Source organism: Lichenostomus cassidix, chromosome 2 (assembly GCF_008360975.1).
Source record: "Lichenostomus cassidix isolate B80296 chromosome 2, HeHo_3.0, whole genome shotgun sequence".
Taxonomy (NCBI): Eukaryota; Metazoa; Chordata; class Aves; order Passeriformes; family Meliphagidae; genus Lichenostomus; species Lichenostomus cassidix.
In genome coordinates this window covers 11,215,092-11,232,656 of record NC_139482.1, presented here as the reverse complement: position 1 = coordinate 11,232,656, position 17,565 = coordinate 11,215,092, and the positions used below count along the sequence as shown (strand labels likewise).

The 17,565-nt window shown below is 39.7% G+C and overlaps 1 protein-coding gene across 3 annotated transcripts in view; it reads right to left on the bottom strand.

Annotated features, from left to right (window-relative positions):
- Window positions 1-17,035, bottom strand: part of PFKP (phosphofructokinase, platelet) — a 43,458-nt gene extending 26,423 nt beyond the window's left edge. For 2 of the 3 annotated variants that reach the window (XM_085050333.1, XM_085050335.1), the window contains exons 1-3: window positions 16,654-17,035; window positions 8,779-8,852; window positions 1,830-1,907 (exon numbers count right to left, since the gene is read on the bottom strand). In XM_085050333.1, coding sequence (XP_084906459.1) covers window positions 1,830-1,907; window positions 8,779-8,852; window positions 16,654-16,738 — 237 coding nt within the window. In that variant the 5' untranslated portion in view covers window positions 16,739-17,035. The remainder of the gene's footprint in view (window positions 1-1,829; window positions 1,908-8,778; window positions 8,853-16,653) is intronic. The other variant, XM_085050334.1, reaches the window with a different exon arrangement.
- Window positions 17,036-17,565: the final 530 nt, after the last annotated feature.

Sequence of the window (17,565 nt, the reverse complement as noted above, 5' to 3'; positions counted from 1 at the left end):
TTCAAAACTAGCATTCACTGTCATTCCACAGATCTATGGAAATAACTACCTTTAATTCCTTATAGAGCAGATGAATGCTACATTTTCTGTTTTACTGATTATCTGTTACATTTATTAATATTAATTAAAAAGCTTCTTACCAAAATTGTGGTGGTCATATTTAAAAATAACTGAACTGCCCTGTCATTGCATTTTGCTGGGTCTCTTGCTGGACACACATTATTTACACATCTTCTGTGTTAATGCTGTTCAGCCACTCAAGAAATTAAATTTTTGCCTTATTTATTGTCACAGTTAAAAGCAGTATCAATTAAGACTGAAAAACCTGGTTTTTTTCCTGCAAACAAATCTGGAGATGATTACATCACTTTTGCATAAACATTCCCTTCACTTTAACTTGCAGTTTATCTGTCACATTCATCTAAATTTGAACTTCAAACCTGCAGAGGCTGTACTGACACGATTTACCCTATCAATAGATGTTTCAGCTCTCGAGCCAGTTTGCCATCTATGTTGCACAGCTGCTAGCGGAGAGAAAAGTGGAATAGAAGTTCAGCTTTCTCCAGACAAAAGATCTGTACACACAGAGATGCTCTAAAAATAATCATGACTAAAAAACGTATCTGAAACTAAGTTATTTCATACTTTGAATAAACATAGCTGTAAGTGGAAAAGAAACTATGCACTTGAAACAATGTGCTACTTGTTCCGAATAAACAGAAATATACAAGGGGCTGAAAAACCCTTCTCATCAAAACAACTAAACACATTCTGTAAGATATATGCTCAGGTTCACTGCTGGTCTGTTGAATTACTAGCAACAAAGCTCAGAAAGATGTTTTTTCTTATACTGTGTATGCTACACACGTGTATAGGACGCCTACATCCTGCTCCTGCCTATGCTGTTAGGTGGCTTAGCCAAGAGAACTCAATTTTTTTGTAATCGTAAGATCCCTCTGAATGATGCTCTTGGTCATATTGTTTAGTTTTAGGACTCAGTGATCCTTATGGGTCCCTATCAACTTGATATATTCTATGATCCTATTTACAGATTCTGCAAGACAGACATGGAGGAGAAAGAAAAGAGAAACAACCAAACACGGGACGAAATACCTCACAGTACTCCAGGGCATTGGTTTGTTTAAAAAAAAAAAAATTGTCTTTGCTAACGGCTTCATGTTCATTAACTTTACAAAAATCTCCAAAGAAACCCATGCTTCAGCTGGAGGTAGTTTTCAGAAAGCCTGGCAAGCAGTAAGGCCCCTTCGCCAAACATAGCACCTGCTCTGGAAGAGGTAACATCATCATGCTGAGCAAAAGCTGAGGAGATCCAAATGGCCACACTGCAGAATGTTGTAATAAAAATGTACAAAGTCACCGGCAGTATCTGAGCTCTGCAGAACTGCACTGTAATTACATCTGTTACTCTAATTCTAAATCCACTTACACAAAAAGCCTACAGGGTTTCGTAAGAAATTATGTGCCTTACAAAACACAGCTGTTTCATGTTTTGGCCCTACAATGTCTTTTTTATTAAATATAGACTTGTCAATACAGCTTCAGGAGGCTAATGACGTGATGTTGCAAATCTAGAACAAAGGTTTTCAAGATTATTTCTGGGCACCAAATTCAAGACCACACCAAGGTCTTCAGAAAGTGTTAGACATCCACACTGTGGAAATCAGGCTCTGCTGGAAGTGGTAGATACTGGTCACTTATTCATCACAGAATTCAAATACATAATTACAGTGGTTGCCTGGATCTAGAAGTTTGGCTCTTCTGTTTGAATAAAGAGGGTTTGGGTCCTACTCCCACCCCTTAGCACTTACCACTTGCAGGATACTTGAAACACTTTCCCACGAAACTTCTACAATATTATCACCTCCATCAACCATTCCCTGGTAACCCTGAAAAAGGAAAAGTATTTCATAAGTCTGATTTTAAAAACTGCATTGAATTTCCATTACAGTAATACTCTCTTTGTGCACTTTAATACAACTTTAATTAAACACACTGAATAAAATCAATTTAAATGAAAAAACATTCAATCACGTATCACTGCTTCTTTGGGGGGGGGGGAGGGGAGGGGAAAGCAAAACCCCCTCTTCCTAAAGGATCAGTTCCAAAAACGACTTCAAGATAAGGTTTCACACAGATTACACAGCTATTGAACTAGAATGGTAATGTGCTTCTCCTTTAAAAATAAATATTCTGTTTAAAAAATAAAAAATACAAAGAACTTTGAAATGCATTATGAAATATATAACATACGTTCCTAAAAAACGCAACCTCAACTTGGAGGCCACAAACTTCTGAAATCTCTTTGTAACACATTGTACATTTTTCCCCCTGAATGCTGGTAATAAGCAAAACAAGATAAAGAGCAACAACCAAATTCTTTCCATAAAAGAAGAAATTAGGTGACACCACCTTTTTTCCTTTTTTTTTTTTTTTTGAGGCAGTCACGCAATAAATAAAAGTAATTTAATAGGAAAAAATACAATTTTTAGTGATGCATTTAGGAAATTCTTAATACCCTAACTCTAAAACCACTGCATGATGTAAAATGAGAAGAACTACACTTATCTGAAAGAAAGGAAAACTATCCAGTAAGCAGCTATAGGGTTTTTTTTATGCCTGGCTTTATTACCTCTCTACAAAAATACTAGGAGAATGGCAATTACAGCTTCTTTTCCATTACGTGATGTTGTGAACATTGATTAAAAAAAAAAAAAGAAAAGAAAAAAAAAGGAAAAAAAAGAAAATGGAGTCAAGTCCTAAGTCTGGAAAAGCCTGACAGAGACACCAGAATAAAACTGGAATGATGATTCAACTTTTTGATATTTATTTAAATCCATAGGGAAGAACATAGCATGTTAAAGAAACAAAAAACTACTAAAGAAAAATAGCCATAACAACGTTTATGTCTCCATTTTTAGATTACATGTACATATTCACCGTGCCAAGGAACAATTAGTTAACATTTTTTCTCTATGCAGTTTTGGCAAGACTGTATATTAGTTTCAGGGTTTTCAATAATAAGTCAGGAACTAGAAAAAGAATGGAGTTCAGAAGGCAGCAAAACTGACATTATAAACTGTAGAGATTTACTTTGGCACGATTCAGAGTATTTGCAGAATTTACTCAGTAGGCAGTAACTTGGAAATGTACTAAGCCTTAAGTGGCTTAGTATTCATAAAATATCTATCTGGCTTTTTATGTCAAATTTTGAGTCCTCACCAGCACGAGAAAATAAGAATATAAAGATAACCTGAACACAGCAAAAGTACAAGTTACTCAATTAGGCTTTCTAGGATTCCAGTACAGATTCCAGGGGGAAAGCATGAAAGCTTCTGCTCAGTGAGACTTGACTGATTAATTTACAGATATAATGCGCACAAGTGACAGCAAAAAACATCCAGATGGAAAACTACCTATGTCTCTAATTTCTACCATCCAACAGACCTTTTCAGTATTTTGCACACTCTCCAGATGACTTTGACATATATCTATCTAATGTATACACACAGAATGGCTTGGGTTGAAAGGGACCTTAAAGATTATCAACTTCCAATTCCCCAGCCATCAGCAGGGACACCTCCCACCAGATCAGGCTGTTTAATGCCCCATCCAGCCTTGCCTGGAACACTGCCAGGGTTGGAGCATCCACATCTTCTCCGAGAAACCTGTTCCAGTGACTCACCTACTCCCACAGTAAAGAATTTCCTCCATATAGCTAATCTGTATTTCCACTCTTTCAGTTTGAACTCATTACTCCTTATCCTATCACTTCAGTTCCTAGTGAAGTATATCCCCAGTTTCCCTGTACGCCCCTCATACAGGCCCCTTTTTGTATGCTAATGTATACACATATGACTTGAAGCTAAGACATTATTTACAGTTTCTTCAAAATTAGAGCAAGGTGGGAAAGGAATAATGCTTAACCTACCTATCAACTTAAAAAAGAAACCTCTGCCAGATAAAGTGCAAAAATTGTCAGAAAAAAACATTACAGTGCGTACAATTAAGCCTGATGAAGGCCAGTAAAATTCTAAGTTCATTCATCACAGCTTTGCTGGTTTGCTTTTTTTTGAAGCATAGAATTCTACGTTCTTTATATCATTCAGTAATGGAGTGAAAGCTTTTCCTATCAGTATTTCTATTGACAACTCCAGTAACTCAGAAATCCACTGGCAGTAAATCCTGAAAGAGTAGTGTAATGTTGCATCTTAATTCAGTTTGTAACACTGACTACGGGTTAAGCTGCACTGCAAGCTGACAAAAATATATCCAGTTCATGTGTGCTCCAATCATTCACCTTCCATTTTAACTTGAGAGGAAAAACAAAAGTGCATCCAAAGAACTATTACATAGAGGAACTATATACACAAACAGGACTAATGGATTAAAATTCCCAATTTGCAGATTAACAAATCTGAAACACAGAAAAAAACCAGATAAAATAGGAGTTTAAGTTGTCTGTAAGATCTGAAACACCTCATAGCTAGGCTAAGGATGAGCTATGACCCACTCCTGCATAATGCTTCTTTGAAGTAGAAAGAATTCATGCATTTTGGTCAGGAGTCCCTATCTGCGTAGACAAGTAAGAACTGGGGATGTATTAACAATTCCTCCCACCACAAGGTAAGGACAGGGAATCTTTGGAATCATGATCTGTTTGAACTATTATGTTAGCTTTTCCTAATTCAGTTGTTTGCTGAGCATCTGTAAGCTACCTTTTAATAATGTAGATAGAACTTCCACACTGTTTGCCATACCATTAAGAGCCACAAGCTATAGAATTAAAACAGCTTTCTAGAAAAGCTGTAAGGAAAAAAAATTACTAATTACAACTGAAATATTAATAATGATCATTATTTCCATTTATAGTTTTAGTTATTTAAACACTGATAAGAACTTGACAATCTATTTCTGAAGGTTTAACACTTTTATAGTTGTATGGCTACTGAAAATCACTGGCAGATGTGAATACAGGCCTTAGTATGAGGGTGGGAATCTGTCAATTTACATTTAAAAAAAGTAAATTCTTACTTAGATTATAAAAATATAGCACCTTGGGCACTGAGATAGTAAAACTATGGGGCATGAATAGAAAAAATTAAGCTGTCAAAAATACAGCAAGCACAGTCTGTGAAGATCAGCTCCATTTTATGTTTAGCCCTTCATTTACCTAAAATCTAAATAGTCAAAGAACAAGAGGACATCTCTGTGGGTCTAGTGTTCACAGGGTAGATTCACAGACACTGCAACTCCAGGAGAGAGTATCAGGAGCAAATGTGGCTTTCAGTCTAAACCCTGAAGACAAAAGCTTTTGAGAAAGAACAAGCTGTCTTCTGATGTCTTACATGCGAGACACTTGGGGCTGTAAAAGTTATGTGAATTTACTTACTGAGAATTCTTAGCCATTGCTCAACAACATGAAATACTATTGTCACTGAGTGCACGAACCACCACAGAAAAGACATGAAGTTTTCCTCACAGAAATCCATGACTGCCGTACCATTGCACTCCCAATGCTGGCCTCTTGAGAAAAAGACTCTTAATCAAGATGAAGAATCTAAAAGCTCCATAGCTTAGTAGCAAGAGCACGCATCCACTGGGAACTATGTGCTTCACTCCTGGAAAAAGGGCAGGTTATTTGTATAAATATATAAGACCTCAAGTTTCTAAAATGAGCTGCCATAAATGAGAGGCATCGCTTTTTCTTCCCATTCTTAATTAAAAAGGAAAAACAAGATAAAAATCAACCTGACTTTAATAGTTTCTGATTAGTGAAAAAAAAAAAAATTAAACTAGCCACCTAGAGCAGCTTGGTACTCCATGCATACTTCCAGCTTCTAGATTTTCATACCATGAGTGAAATTAATCTAGGAGTACTAAAATTTTAATTCAGACTGGAGTACATTTGAGGAATAATGTGATGATAGTTAAGAAAGGTAACTACAGACTAAAATAATATATTATAAAATATGAAACTGTGGAACTAGTCCAACTGTATAGATCTGCAATTAATAGCAGAATTTTGAAATGTGCTAATATCAATGAATTAAGATACAAAAGGGGTATTTTGTTTTATAAATTCACAGGTTTTATATAAACCATAAAAAGATATATAACTAATCATATGTTTTATATAAATTATCTTCCAGTTTTCATTTTCACATGCTTATTTTTTTTTACCTTTGGAGGCTTGAAGCCCAAATAGCCCATAAATTCCAGTATATAACTGATTCTTTCTTTGGACTTTAGTAAAACCAACTTTAAAAAGGCTAGAAAATTACTTAAGACCTAATTCATAACCATTTTTTATTTATTTATCTTAGTAATCTGTCATCACAAAATGAAGAAAAATTGAGCTAGGAAAACAGAGTTACTTTTTTACTTAGAATATGGAACTAGTTCTGGCCAGCTGTAGAAGACAGATGGTTTTGCAGTGCAAAAGAAGTTCATATGACAGACATAGCCACAGGAGAAATAGAGCGTATGATGACTACAGCAAGTAAGCTTGAAAAGGCTGAGACCTTTAACTCAATTTCTCAATCTAAATAAGAAAACTATTTTCTTCTTTTGGATATTGTCACTTCAGGATTTCTTTCACTTTTTCCGAGCAACTTCAATACAAGCCTCACTTTACTCTGACCTACGTGTTAAAATGTCTAAAGGTAGGCTAAAGATAGACTATTCTCTTTGCTTAACATACTCAAGTCTGCATTCAATAAACTGTAATTTAGAAGGAACATCTCATTAAAAGCATTAAATAACTTAAAGTATACCCAAAAATAAATCTCCTCTGCATACATCACGCAAAGGTTTATAACAGGGAACATTAGTGTCAAGTCTCACAAGAAGATTTTTACCTTCACTACACTTGTCTTCATCTGTTACCCATTTCAAAGGAGTAACATTAAACAGCTATTTCATTTCAATGTTTGCAACCCTGCTTCTCTGAAGTACTTGTAGGCATTGTGAAAGAAAACTGACTTCATATTTCAATAACCTCGAGTCAGAGAAGAACAAAGCTTTGCATTTGGGACTTTACGAAACACAGAACTGAATAGACTAATCTAGAAGTAAGTATCTTTTCCAGAGCCCATACTTACAGTGAAATGTGCATTTTCCTCCCAGACCCTACTGTTACACTGAAGACAGAAGGACAATACATAAGAGAAACTCAAAATTCCCAACACAGATTTGTTTTTTAAAATCACTTTTCATTCAGAAATACCTGTGACTTCACACTGGCCAGCTCTACCAGTTAACACAGGAACATGCTGTCTTAAATAGTGCTATTTTGCTAAGCTCAGAAAAAAACAAATACTCCAATTTCTCTCAAAATTTATCGCTCTGTGATACCAAATATTTTTAAAAGGTGACAAAAGATGGCAATTCTTGACTTAAACTTAATTTAAAAATAAATTAAAATCCAAGTTCTGGTCTTAAAGATGGCCAAAACCCCCTCCTTACTTCCACAGAAGTATCTGACCCATTTCAGCAAGCCTGCAAAACAGCTGAACACTGAAGGAATTCCAGAGATTGGCCATGTAATTAGCACACACTAAGTATTCAGAGCAACTCGCTGTAGCCCTGTAGTAGGAAAGAATTTTGGAGCACAGTCCTCTGCTTATTTGCATTTCAATATACTTTGCATCTCATTAGTAAATGAACTATAGGAACAAGCAGACAAGGAAAAAAGGATAAATAGCTACTTTTTAAAGACAAACTGTGTATTTGCAATGCACAAAACTAAAAAGCATTTTCTGAGCACTTCTATGAATTCTAGTACTCAATATTTTAACAGTTAACAATAAAGTTACACTTTACCAGGAACACTACCTACCAAGCTTTTCCCCCGTATCAATTTTTTATTAAGATCTGTAATAACCTCAAACTACTAACGACCTGTACAGGAATTCCAGTGGGAACAGAATGACTTCCTACTCAATGTATTTATTGTATTCTTTAATCTGCAATTGTATAAAAACTCAAAGCATCCTTTATAAGGAAGTCTGACTCCAACAGTCTTCCAGGAAGACAAATACATGTGGCATCACTTTGGCATTGGCATTAAACTTGTCCCATATTTTTTTCTGTATCACATAATTGTTACAGAAATTTACAATCTTTCTGAACATACAGTTACAAGCTGCTACCACAAAATTCTGCTATCTGGACAGACCAATGATGGTCAGGTTTTTGATGTGGATTTTTTTTGTTTGTTGGCTGAGTTTCTTCAGTTACAACTTTTTACCTATAAGCCAGACAAGATGGCCCCAGTGGCACAGTACTCTTGATCAAAACAAAGCTGTGAAATCTGTGAAATAAGAGTGAGGACACATCTTTATCACACTATAGGAAAATGGAGTGGGGGGACTCAAAGGATTAAAAATCAGTATTTTAACAAAGTTTAGGAAAATATTTATGAAGCACAATAAATGGGGCTGAACATCCAACAAGTGCACAGATATGTAGCTCACTGCAAGGTGACAACCACCTCTGGTTTTCTCTACTTTCAAGTTGCTGGTGGCATAAAAAGAATTCCATATATTTAAGAAACTCCTTTTAAATTACATATTCTTAGAATATAACTTGTAAAAAGTAGATTTCCACAAAAATAAAAAGTATCAAATAAAAGACACGATGAAAAGGAATGGCACCTGTAACATTTTAAATTTATACTATTTGCTCTCCACTGTGTTTCTATAAAAACTCAAGTTTGGTCAGCAGACAAAACACAGAATGAATAAAACAAAAACTAACCTCATAAATAAAATAGACTTTGGCATTTACATAGATTCCCATGCGTACTACTGCGCGCACAGCAGCATTCATACCTGGGAAGAAAAAGCAAAATCACATTGTTATAGTCATCCAGTATTTTTTTTATACTAAAAATATTCAGTGTGTTGAAAATAAAGGGAACATTAATTCATTCCTAAAGAAAGACAATGACCAGCATCCATTAAAAGAGAAATTTGCTTAATGACAGTGCAAGCAAACCATGAGCATGAAGGGTTCAAAACTATTCTTTGTTACAATAATTATGTGAATGCCAGTGTGTGTGTGTTAATCAGAGATTAAATTGCTGCTGACTGCAAAACTGCATTGTAGAAGTTACAGCTACTGAACAAGAAAGAAATTTAATTTCGCAATAATGGTTAGTTTTCTGTCTGAAATGCAAAACATTCAGCAAGTTAAAATTCAGCTTCATCAAATGAGAAATTATATTTGAACAGTTTTTCTGGGACTTCCAAAATAACACAGCTGTATATACAGTATTTTGTGGGGAGCAGAGCCAAAGTTGACCTAGACAGATGTCCATTTAAAAAGACGTAAGTAGCAGTAAATTAATGTAAAAAGTGCTACACGGACTCATTTGACAGACAAGTGTCGGAACACCACTTTGGTCCCAAAAATGCAAGCTCCAATTGGAATTCCCTGCTCACAGACATCTGACAAATTACACTCCTGTAAAATCTTCCATTTAAGTCCCATGGTCAAACAATTAACCCCCTGAGCAACAGTGGAAGTTCCACTGGTCCCTCTACACAGGTCAAATGAATTTCTGTTATAACCCATCCCTTCAGATACCACATTACCTTACCCATTACTCAGGAATTTTCCAAAAGTAATTGACTAATTGCTTCCCTACCACTAAAACAGACATAAGAGATTATGCAAAGCATGAAGAGAGAATCAGTTAAGCTACATTGGTAGTCTTGGCATATCAGTAGAAAAGGGATGCAAGAAGCATGACAATCCAAAGTACTAGGCACCAATTTTCCAAATCTGATGTATTTAGTATCAAAATTGCCAAGCAGTAGGTAAGCTCTGCTGCTCGACATAGGTGTTAAGTGTTCACCTCTCTGCAGATATAAAAAGTTGGTAACTAGAATATATAAACACAGCAAGCCACAAAGATCTAATCCTACAGTATCTACCACTATTAAAAAAAATACTGAGCTGTAAAAGTCAATCTGTCTAAAGAATGAGGCTGAGGTTTTCTCAAAGATTTATTACTTTTGAATACATTAGAAAGTCCCTGAAGTTACTCAATGTGAAACAAAAAAATTAAGTTTGCCAAAATCAAAAAGCTGCTTTTGTTGTTTGTGTACATGCCACTTAAAATAAATATGACGAGTGTTTTCACATAAGTTCTGTATTAGGAAAGTGTAGCAAGAATTCTTTCAGCCAGAGTCAGCCTTGTGGCATAGCCAGAAAAAGTTCTTAAATGCCAAGACAGCTAAAAGCACAGCTTTAGAAAAAAACTGGATGACGCCAAAGAAAAGCAGACAATCTCATCTGACAGCCTGTACTGAAAAGAAAGTTAGCATGCTAAGTATCAGCTTACACAGAGTAAAGTTATCTCCTCAGTGAAACAGTTTTCGTAACAAAATTAACACCCTTGGGAGACAAAGACCTTTAATTTATCAAACTGACAGTTCATCACAGTGCTGCCATTTTCCACAAACAGGACGACTCAAGCACAAGGTACTCCTTTCACCAAAGCCCACAGCTTGTTTCTATTAAAGCACATGTTGTGTGGGAGGCTTTTTGTTGTTGTTGCTTGGTAGGGAGGTTTTTTGGCAGTTCTGTTTTGAACAGTCTGTTTTAGCTTTGGGTTTTTTTGGTTCTGTTTTGGTTTTTTTTGGAGGAGGAGGTTGTCATTGTTTGGTTTAGCTTGTTTGAGGAGGGGTTTTATATACATGTGTAACAAATTCTTAATACAGTCACATGATTTCTTAGTGAATACCTTCCAGCTTCCATGTTTCTTGCATAAAAAATGGGTAAAATTCACAATCTGCCTGCTCCATGAAAGGGAAAAAGGTCCCACAGATGACAGAGAGAAAGCATCTTCCCAGTACCACCCCTGTGGCTTTTTAAGTTTATGTAACATACATTTTATTGTTATTTGGTGCTGTACATTTTATCTCCTTATACAGAAAAAGGACTTGGTTGTCTACTGGCAGGCTCCTGGCTTACATTTCAGAAGGGCTGAAGACTAAAGGATGTTATAATTTGATACCTATAAAATATAGTTAACACATTGAAGCTTTAGACTTCTACAATTTCACTGTCTAAATTGCATAATTCAAGAAAAAAATACATAAAATTTCATGAAGCCTCTGTAGAACTGTCTAATAAAATTTCCTTATTTGGAGTCTTACAACAGTATTTGTGAATTACCATAATAACTATGAAATGTAATTACGTGCTTAGTACTCAAAATGAGATCTATCACGTTAACCATGGATTTAGTACTGAATAAATGCAGTTTGATAAACATATAGGATTAGAATAGCAGCTTCAAAAGAAAGCCAGAAGTAAAACCAGTATTTTTTAAAAATAATATAATATTTAAAATCTTCCTGAATTACCAATTGCTTTTGCATTAAAGCCTTGGAAAGAGGGAAAGATTTATTTTGCTCTTTTCGACTCAGGAAAGATTAAGCAAAATGCGACAACTTACAGGGCTTTACATAACATCCAAATTAATTAAGAAATTGCTGATTTATTGTCCTTCTTGATATTGTCTATTCAATTGCCCTTAAAAGGAGCAGTTGGTTTTCATAACAGGGTTACAAACAGGACTGCAGAAATCTTTAAATTATTTCAGAGGCACTCCCTGCCTCCAAGAGTATCCCTCTCTTGTGCCTACATCCTGGTCCTGGTATGTAAGCACCACTCCAACGGAGAAGGCTCGACATGATTCTGTGTGTAAGCCAAGTTTGCCTTGCTTTAGTCAGCTACACACGCCTTTAAATATGTTACTGTAATATAAACCATTCCAAAGCAAAATCAAAACTATGCATCTTGGACAAGCATCAAGAAGTACTTAAGTACCACCAATTTTAAAGATAAACATTGGCTTTAATGCAGGCTTAATGACTTAACACATATGTTTCAGTGCTACCCTGAACAGAGATTCAGACTTAAAATATATAGCAAAAATCACTAAGGAAAATGTCTAAACATTACCAAACAGAAAGATTTTATTCAAATATGTAAATGGTTATGTCAGTAAGCATGTAAGAGCCTATAATCATCAAAAGAGAAGCAGTCAAATAACAAGAACCGAACAAATCATTAAAAAACTATTTGGGTTTGTTCCATTTACTTTTAATTATATTACAGATTTTATTGCATATCATCACAGTAATTATTCTAGAAAACACTACGCAATTTATCTGAACAGTAACAGTGTATTAGACCAGAACATTCTATTACACAAATATATACAACAATGTACCATCTAGATGGGAAACGCACCTCCTTAAAAATTAAAGGAAAAATCTTAAGAGACCAGTTTCAGTCACTGAATCCACTAATTATAGAAGCAGCTTCTCAAAAATATTAAATGTATTGAAATAGTTACACTCATACATTAATAACTGTATTCCTTAATTTTACATACTGGTATTATTTATAATATCACATCTATGGACACATATATATGTATTTTGTATACGTGCCTATTTGCATGCACTATTCTTAGCTGGAAAAGGTGCCTTTTGGGGAGGCTAGAAGTTAAAAATTCCTTGTTACTATGTTTAAATTACATTAGTGTTAACAAATAAACTCTAATTTGAATGACAGAAGAAGAGTGTGGGTTGATTTGTTTGTTTGTGACTTTAAAAAAAAAGTTATTTATTTTTCTGTACTAGTTCAGAGGCTTATGATGGAAATTCTGCCACCAGAACAAGATCAGTACATTTGCACTACCATATTTAATATGTCTTATGATGTTCCTCAGAAGCCTGTAATGCTTCAGGGGCAGAAACATGTAGATCTTTGCTTCTACTGTCATGGTGTGGGTATTCTGAAACTCTGGAGTCCAAAAGGCTATAGGGTTGTTTTTAGGCTGTTTTTAAACCCAGTATTAACTAAAGCAGTTGAGCTTTTTCATTTGTTTGAACAAGTGAAGACAAGACAAGACTTCCAATTTATGTCACCAGGACAAGAGTTGTACATCTACACTACTAAATATGCTTTGGAATGCTGAGAAGCCTGGAATGCTTCAAACACAGAGACATGTAGCACCTTTCTTGAACAGAATGGGCTGTGACATTCCAGATCATTACATCCTTTATTTATGCTGTCCTCCACAACACCTCTGAGTTTATCTCAAAAACAACATGGTTATATTTAAAGACAATGATCTTGAGTCAGTCGACTGGGCAGCGACTCAGCAGCCACAAACACATCCTTCCCCAAGAGTGCACAATCACCTTCTGTCAGTAGCTTTCCGATGACTCTGCCTGCTGCAGAGCTGTACTTACCACGGCCCCGGAATAAACTGTTCGGAGGCTGTGTGAACCTAAGTGACCTACGGTGGCCAGAACTGTCTTGTGCCAGCCACTGGCAACCCACACAAAATTTCACCAGTGTACTTTATGACCTGAAGCAGACCATGGCCAGAGAGTCACACAAAGTGAAAGGAGAAACGAGACTTATTAAACTCCATTTATTAAACCACCTGTCTGAGTTGCAACCAATACAACGTAGAAATGCTCCAGAAACCGAACCAACCCATAAATATTGAGAATTGATTGTAAGAACTCATTTTGCCTCTCAAGGTAACTTGTGATTATGATGGAAATTAGGTTTTCAGTTCACAATTTAACAGCTGGCTAGCTAAAGTGATAGACTGTCAAGTTTAGTACTCATACATATTACGAATATTAAATACAAATCCTTTTTCCTGTGAAACAGACCACTGATAGATTCTTTAAATCCACCGAACAGAAGAATAGTGAGTAAACCATAACAGTTCCAGTATAACATACATACATTCTATAGTCTTTTAAATTCCACATGTAGAAGAAGAAAAAAGACTTTCAAGGAAGTAGCACAAATGTGGGGAAGTAACTGAAAACTTAACATGCCCTATAAATAGAAAGCCTTGTGTAATTTACGTAATGCTACTTTTAAATTATTAAAAATTATAGTAACAGCAAAGGCAGTAATTTCATTTTAAAATAGTTTCACATATATTTTATTCTGTGTTCAGATTTACAGTCCAATCTAAATCCTGGCACCTATTAAGATTTTGTGTTTAATGGGTGTTTTTTCTACTCAATTGTTCGTGAGTTTAGTTTGGATTGCAGATACTCTGAAGACTTTTAGTGTCTAACAAACCTAAAACAAAATAAGACAGAATACCGGAACTCTTTTCCTAATACTAGAACTTTTTTTGCCTACTTCTGAGTTAGCAGCTTTGCCTCACCTACACTTTGCTTGAACAGATTATTTTCCAACAGCAGTAACAGCAGCGTATTTCCTTCTGCACGTACTTCAGGACTTCACTTCTCTCACACATTTCCACTCTGTCCTACAGAGGGCAAATGACCTTGACAGGGCATGACTCATTCTGACCCTTGTTTAACTCCTAACCTTCAAACTGACTTCAGGTTGCACATTTTACACCTCTCTGCTGTTACCAAGATAATAAGGGTTATGGTCACACACTGAATTGTGTCATTCACGTGAAATGACCACGTTTGAAAATGCTGGAGATTTTATTTCCTTGTTCTTCAGTCAGGACAACAGTGCTGCCAATGAAACAGCTTGGAGGGCATCCAGATTAATTTTTTTGGTCTTTGTGACAACCCCACTCCTTAGACAGCAACTTTCACAGGTTGTTACTTTGGAACCATCCATGCTTCTGTGGCAATCTGCCAGATGCAAAGTCTAGATGTTACCCGTGGATTCTGCAAGTCCTTTAAATGCCTTAATTCACACAGTGGCAAGTGCAGATTAATACTTTATAAAAGGAGATGCATCTGCTGCTGCATTATATAATCTCCAGCCACGCGGAAGCAAGTTGCAGGGCTCAGCCTCTTGCTGAGCACGTTACTGCTGCTTCAGGCAGTGCCCTGCCACACTTTTAAATTAAAACTGCGATTTGGCCGCCAGACCATTAAGACAGAGATGCTCTGATTCCCAGGTCCTCCTAGAACCATTTAGCGGTGGAATTAATGCCACTGAGAGCAAACCGTGGATAAAACTTCAACAAGTGTAGCCCCACCGAGAGGCAAAAGGGAAGCCATTTAAACGCATCGATTTGTTTTTTCTCCAGAACTGCAACACTTTCCTCCTCGATGGTAACAAATCCCTTTCATCCCGATTAGAGTTTCGGATAATCCTAGGTAAACCCGGGGGCTCCCCGTTATTCCTGCGGGCAGGGGGAGGGAGGATGCTTCTCCCAGCCCAGATGACGCAAAGAGGCGGAATCTGCAGCGACTCGCAGCGGATCACGTACACACCGGCGGAGGGAGGGAGGGAGGGAGCGCCGAGACACTGGTCCATGCAAGCTACCACCGCATGGACGCGCCGGGAAGCCAGGGGGAGAGGAGAGGGGAGCCTAGGCTGGTCCCGGCATCTCCCCGAGCAAAATCTGGGGAGAGCCTGGTCCTTGAACCACCGAGGGCACGTAGAAGGGAAGGAGAGGCTCCCACCCCCCTTTCTCTTCACAAACGCGAGAAAGTGCCGCTTCTTCTTTAAGTGAAAGTACTCTCGAGACACTCCCGAGGAAAATAAAATAAAATAACCGTAAATTAAGGGGAGGTGCTAAAATCAATTATGACTGAACAACTCTACTGGCAAATGCAGAGCAAGAGTCCTCTCAAACTGCAGGGAACATTGCGTGTTTCAAATCTTAATTAACTGAAACTTCGAACTATTACCATAGAATCACAGAATATGCCAAGTTGGGAAGGAACCAATGATTTTCTGGTAGCAAAGAGGAAACTAAAGTGTAGAAAAAAGCGGATTCTAGAGTAGGTATGTTGTGATCAAACCTCTTTTCTTCCCCTTCCCTCTGAGTGTCTGTAGGTCTTTTGTTCGCCCTGTCCTGTAGTAGCTACGACTTCCTCCACACTGAAGAGATTTAAGAAGGTGAGACACGTTTCTAACACACTCCTACGGGGGGGGAGAGTAAACCACCATCTGAACGTTCTAAACCACGGGCAGGAACATAAACGTGCTCCTGGTGCCAAAACGAAGTGAAAAGCAGATGAGGCGAGGGCTGGCAGAGCCCCAGCAACGCAGCCAAGCCTCCCACCCGCCGTGCACGGCGGCACGACCTCCTCTTCCCCCGCTCCATCAGCCATCCCTCCTCTCCCCACCATCTCCGGGGGGGACGAGACATCTTGGTAGTAAAAGTTACTGCAGCGTTTCTGCCCTCTCCCTTGCCCAGGGTGGCTCAGAGGAAACGTGGCGAGGAAAGGAGGGAGGAAGGGGTGAGAGGATGTTTGAACCTCAGGCGCCCAGGCCGTGCAAAAATTATTTATCTTTTAAATGCGCTTAGTAGGAAAGCCGGCTGGAAGGCCAGCATGGAAAGAGGGACCCGAGCACCACTGCAATCCCCCGTGTCCCGCTCCCAGAGCCCTCTCCCCACGCTCTCCATGTGCCACACCGTGGCTTCCCGACACCAGCCCTGGGGCAGCCCACGCTGCTCCCTCGGCCTCCCGCATGGGAGCTCCGCCAGCCGGCAGGCCCTTCCTTCCTGGCCCCCTCACACCGCCCTCGCCCTCTCCTGCTGCTGCCCCAATCCCCACCGTGCCCGCAGCTCCCCCGTGTACTCCTCCCCCTCGTCCTCCCCGTGCTCCCGGAGTGAACGGCGTGAGCCGCTACCTTGGGCATCGCCGCCGCTGGTCAGCACCGCGATGGCCTTCCCGGCGCCCGAGAGGTTCTCGAAGAACTTGGGCTGGTGATCCATGGCGCTGAGGGAGCGGCACCGGCGGGCGAGGCGGAGCGCGGTCGCTGAGGGAGCCCCTGGCCGCGAGGGTCTGCCCCCGCTCCGCTGGACCTCGCGTCTGGCCTCTGCGGGAAAAGAGCTCGAGCAGCCCGGTGCAGGTGTGTGGCTACCGACAGATAAAGCTCTGCAGAAAACCTGAGGGGAGGGGCCGACCGTGTGAAAAAACCCGGGGGGGAAAAAAAAAACGGAGAGAGAACAGCGGCAGCCGCTAGACTCCTCTCGCCCCGCCGCCCCCCGCTCTGCCCCGCCGCCGCTCCCGCCCCGCGCCGCTGTCAGCGCGGCCCGGCCCCGCCCACGGGAGCGGCGCTGACGGGCGGGCGGCGCGGCCAATGAGCGGCCGAGCTGGCGGCGCGAGCGCGGGGCGGGGCGGGGCGGGAGCGCCGGCGGGGCGCGGGCAGGTGGGAGGGGGCGGCAGTGCCAGTCCCGGCGCCGCCTTCCTGCCCGCCTTCCCCTTCCCCCTCCGCTTCCCCTGGCGCCTGAGGTGGGGGCGATGCGGGAACATGGCTGGCGCCTTGGCACGGCGGCGGCGCGGGGGAGGGAGTTGTGTCGGCTAGAGCTGGCTCATTCTCCCCGCAGTAGCGGCTGAGGAACGCCGCGTGTCTCCGTCGCGCCTGCAGCTCCCCTGGGCAGCCCCTTCAGCGGGGGCTCTCCCGCGGCTTTCGGGCACCCGCACGGCTCTGCCGGCGGCTCGAGGGAGGAATCCGCCTCCGGCGTGTCGGTTCCTCGCAGCCCGGTGCCTCCGGGGCGGCTCGGCCTCGCTCGCACGGCCGGCTGCTCCTAGAAGGCTC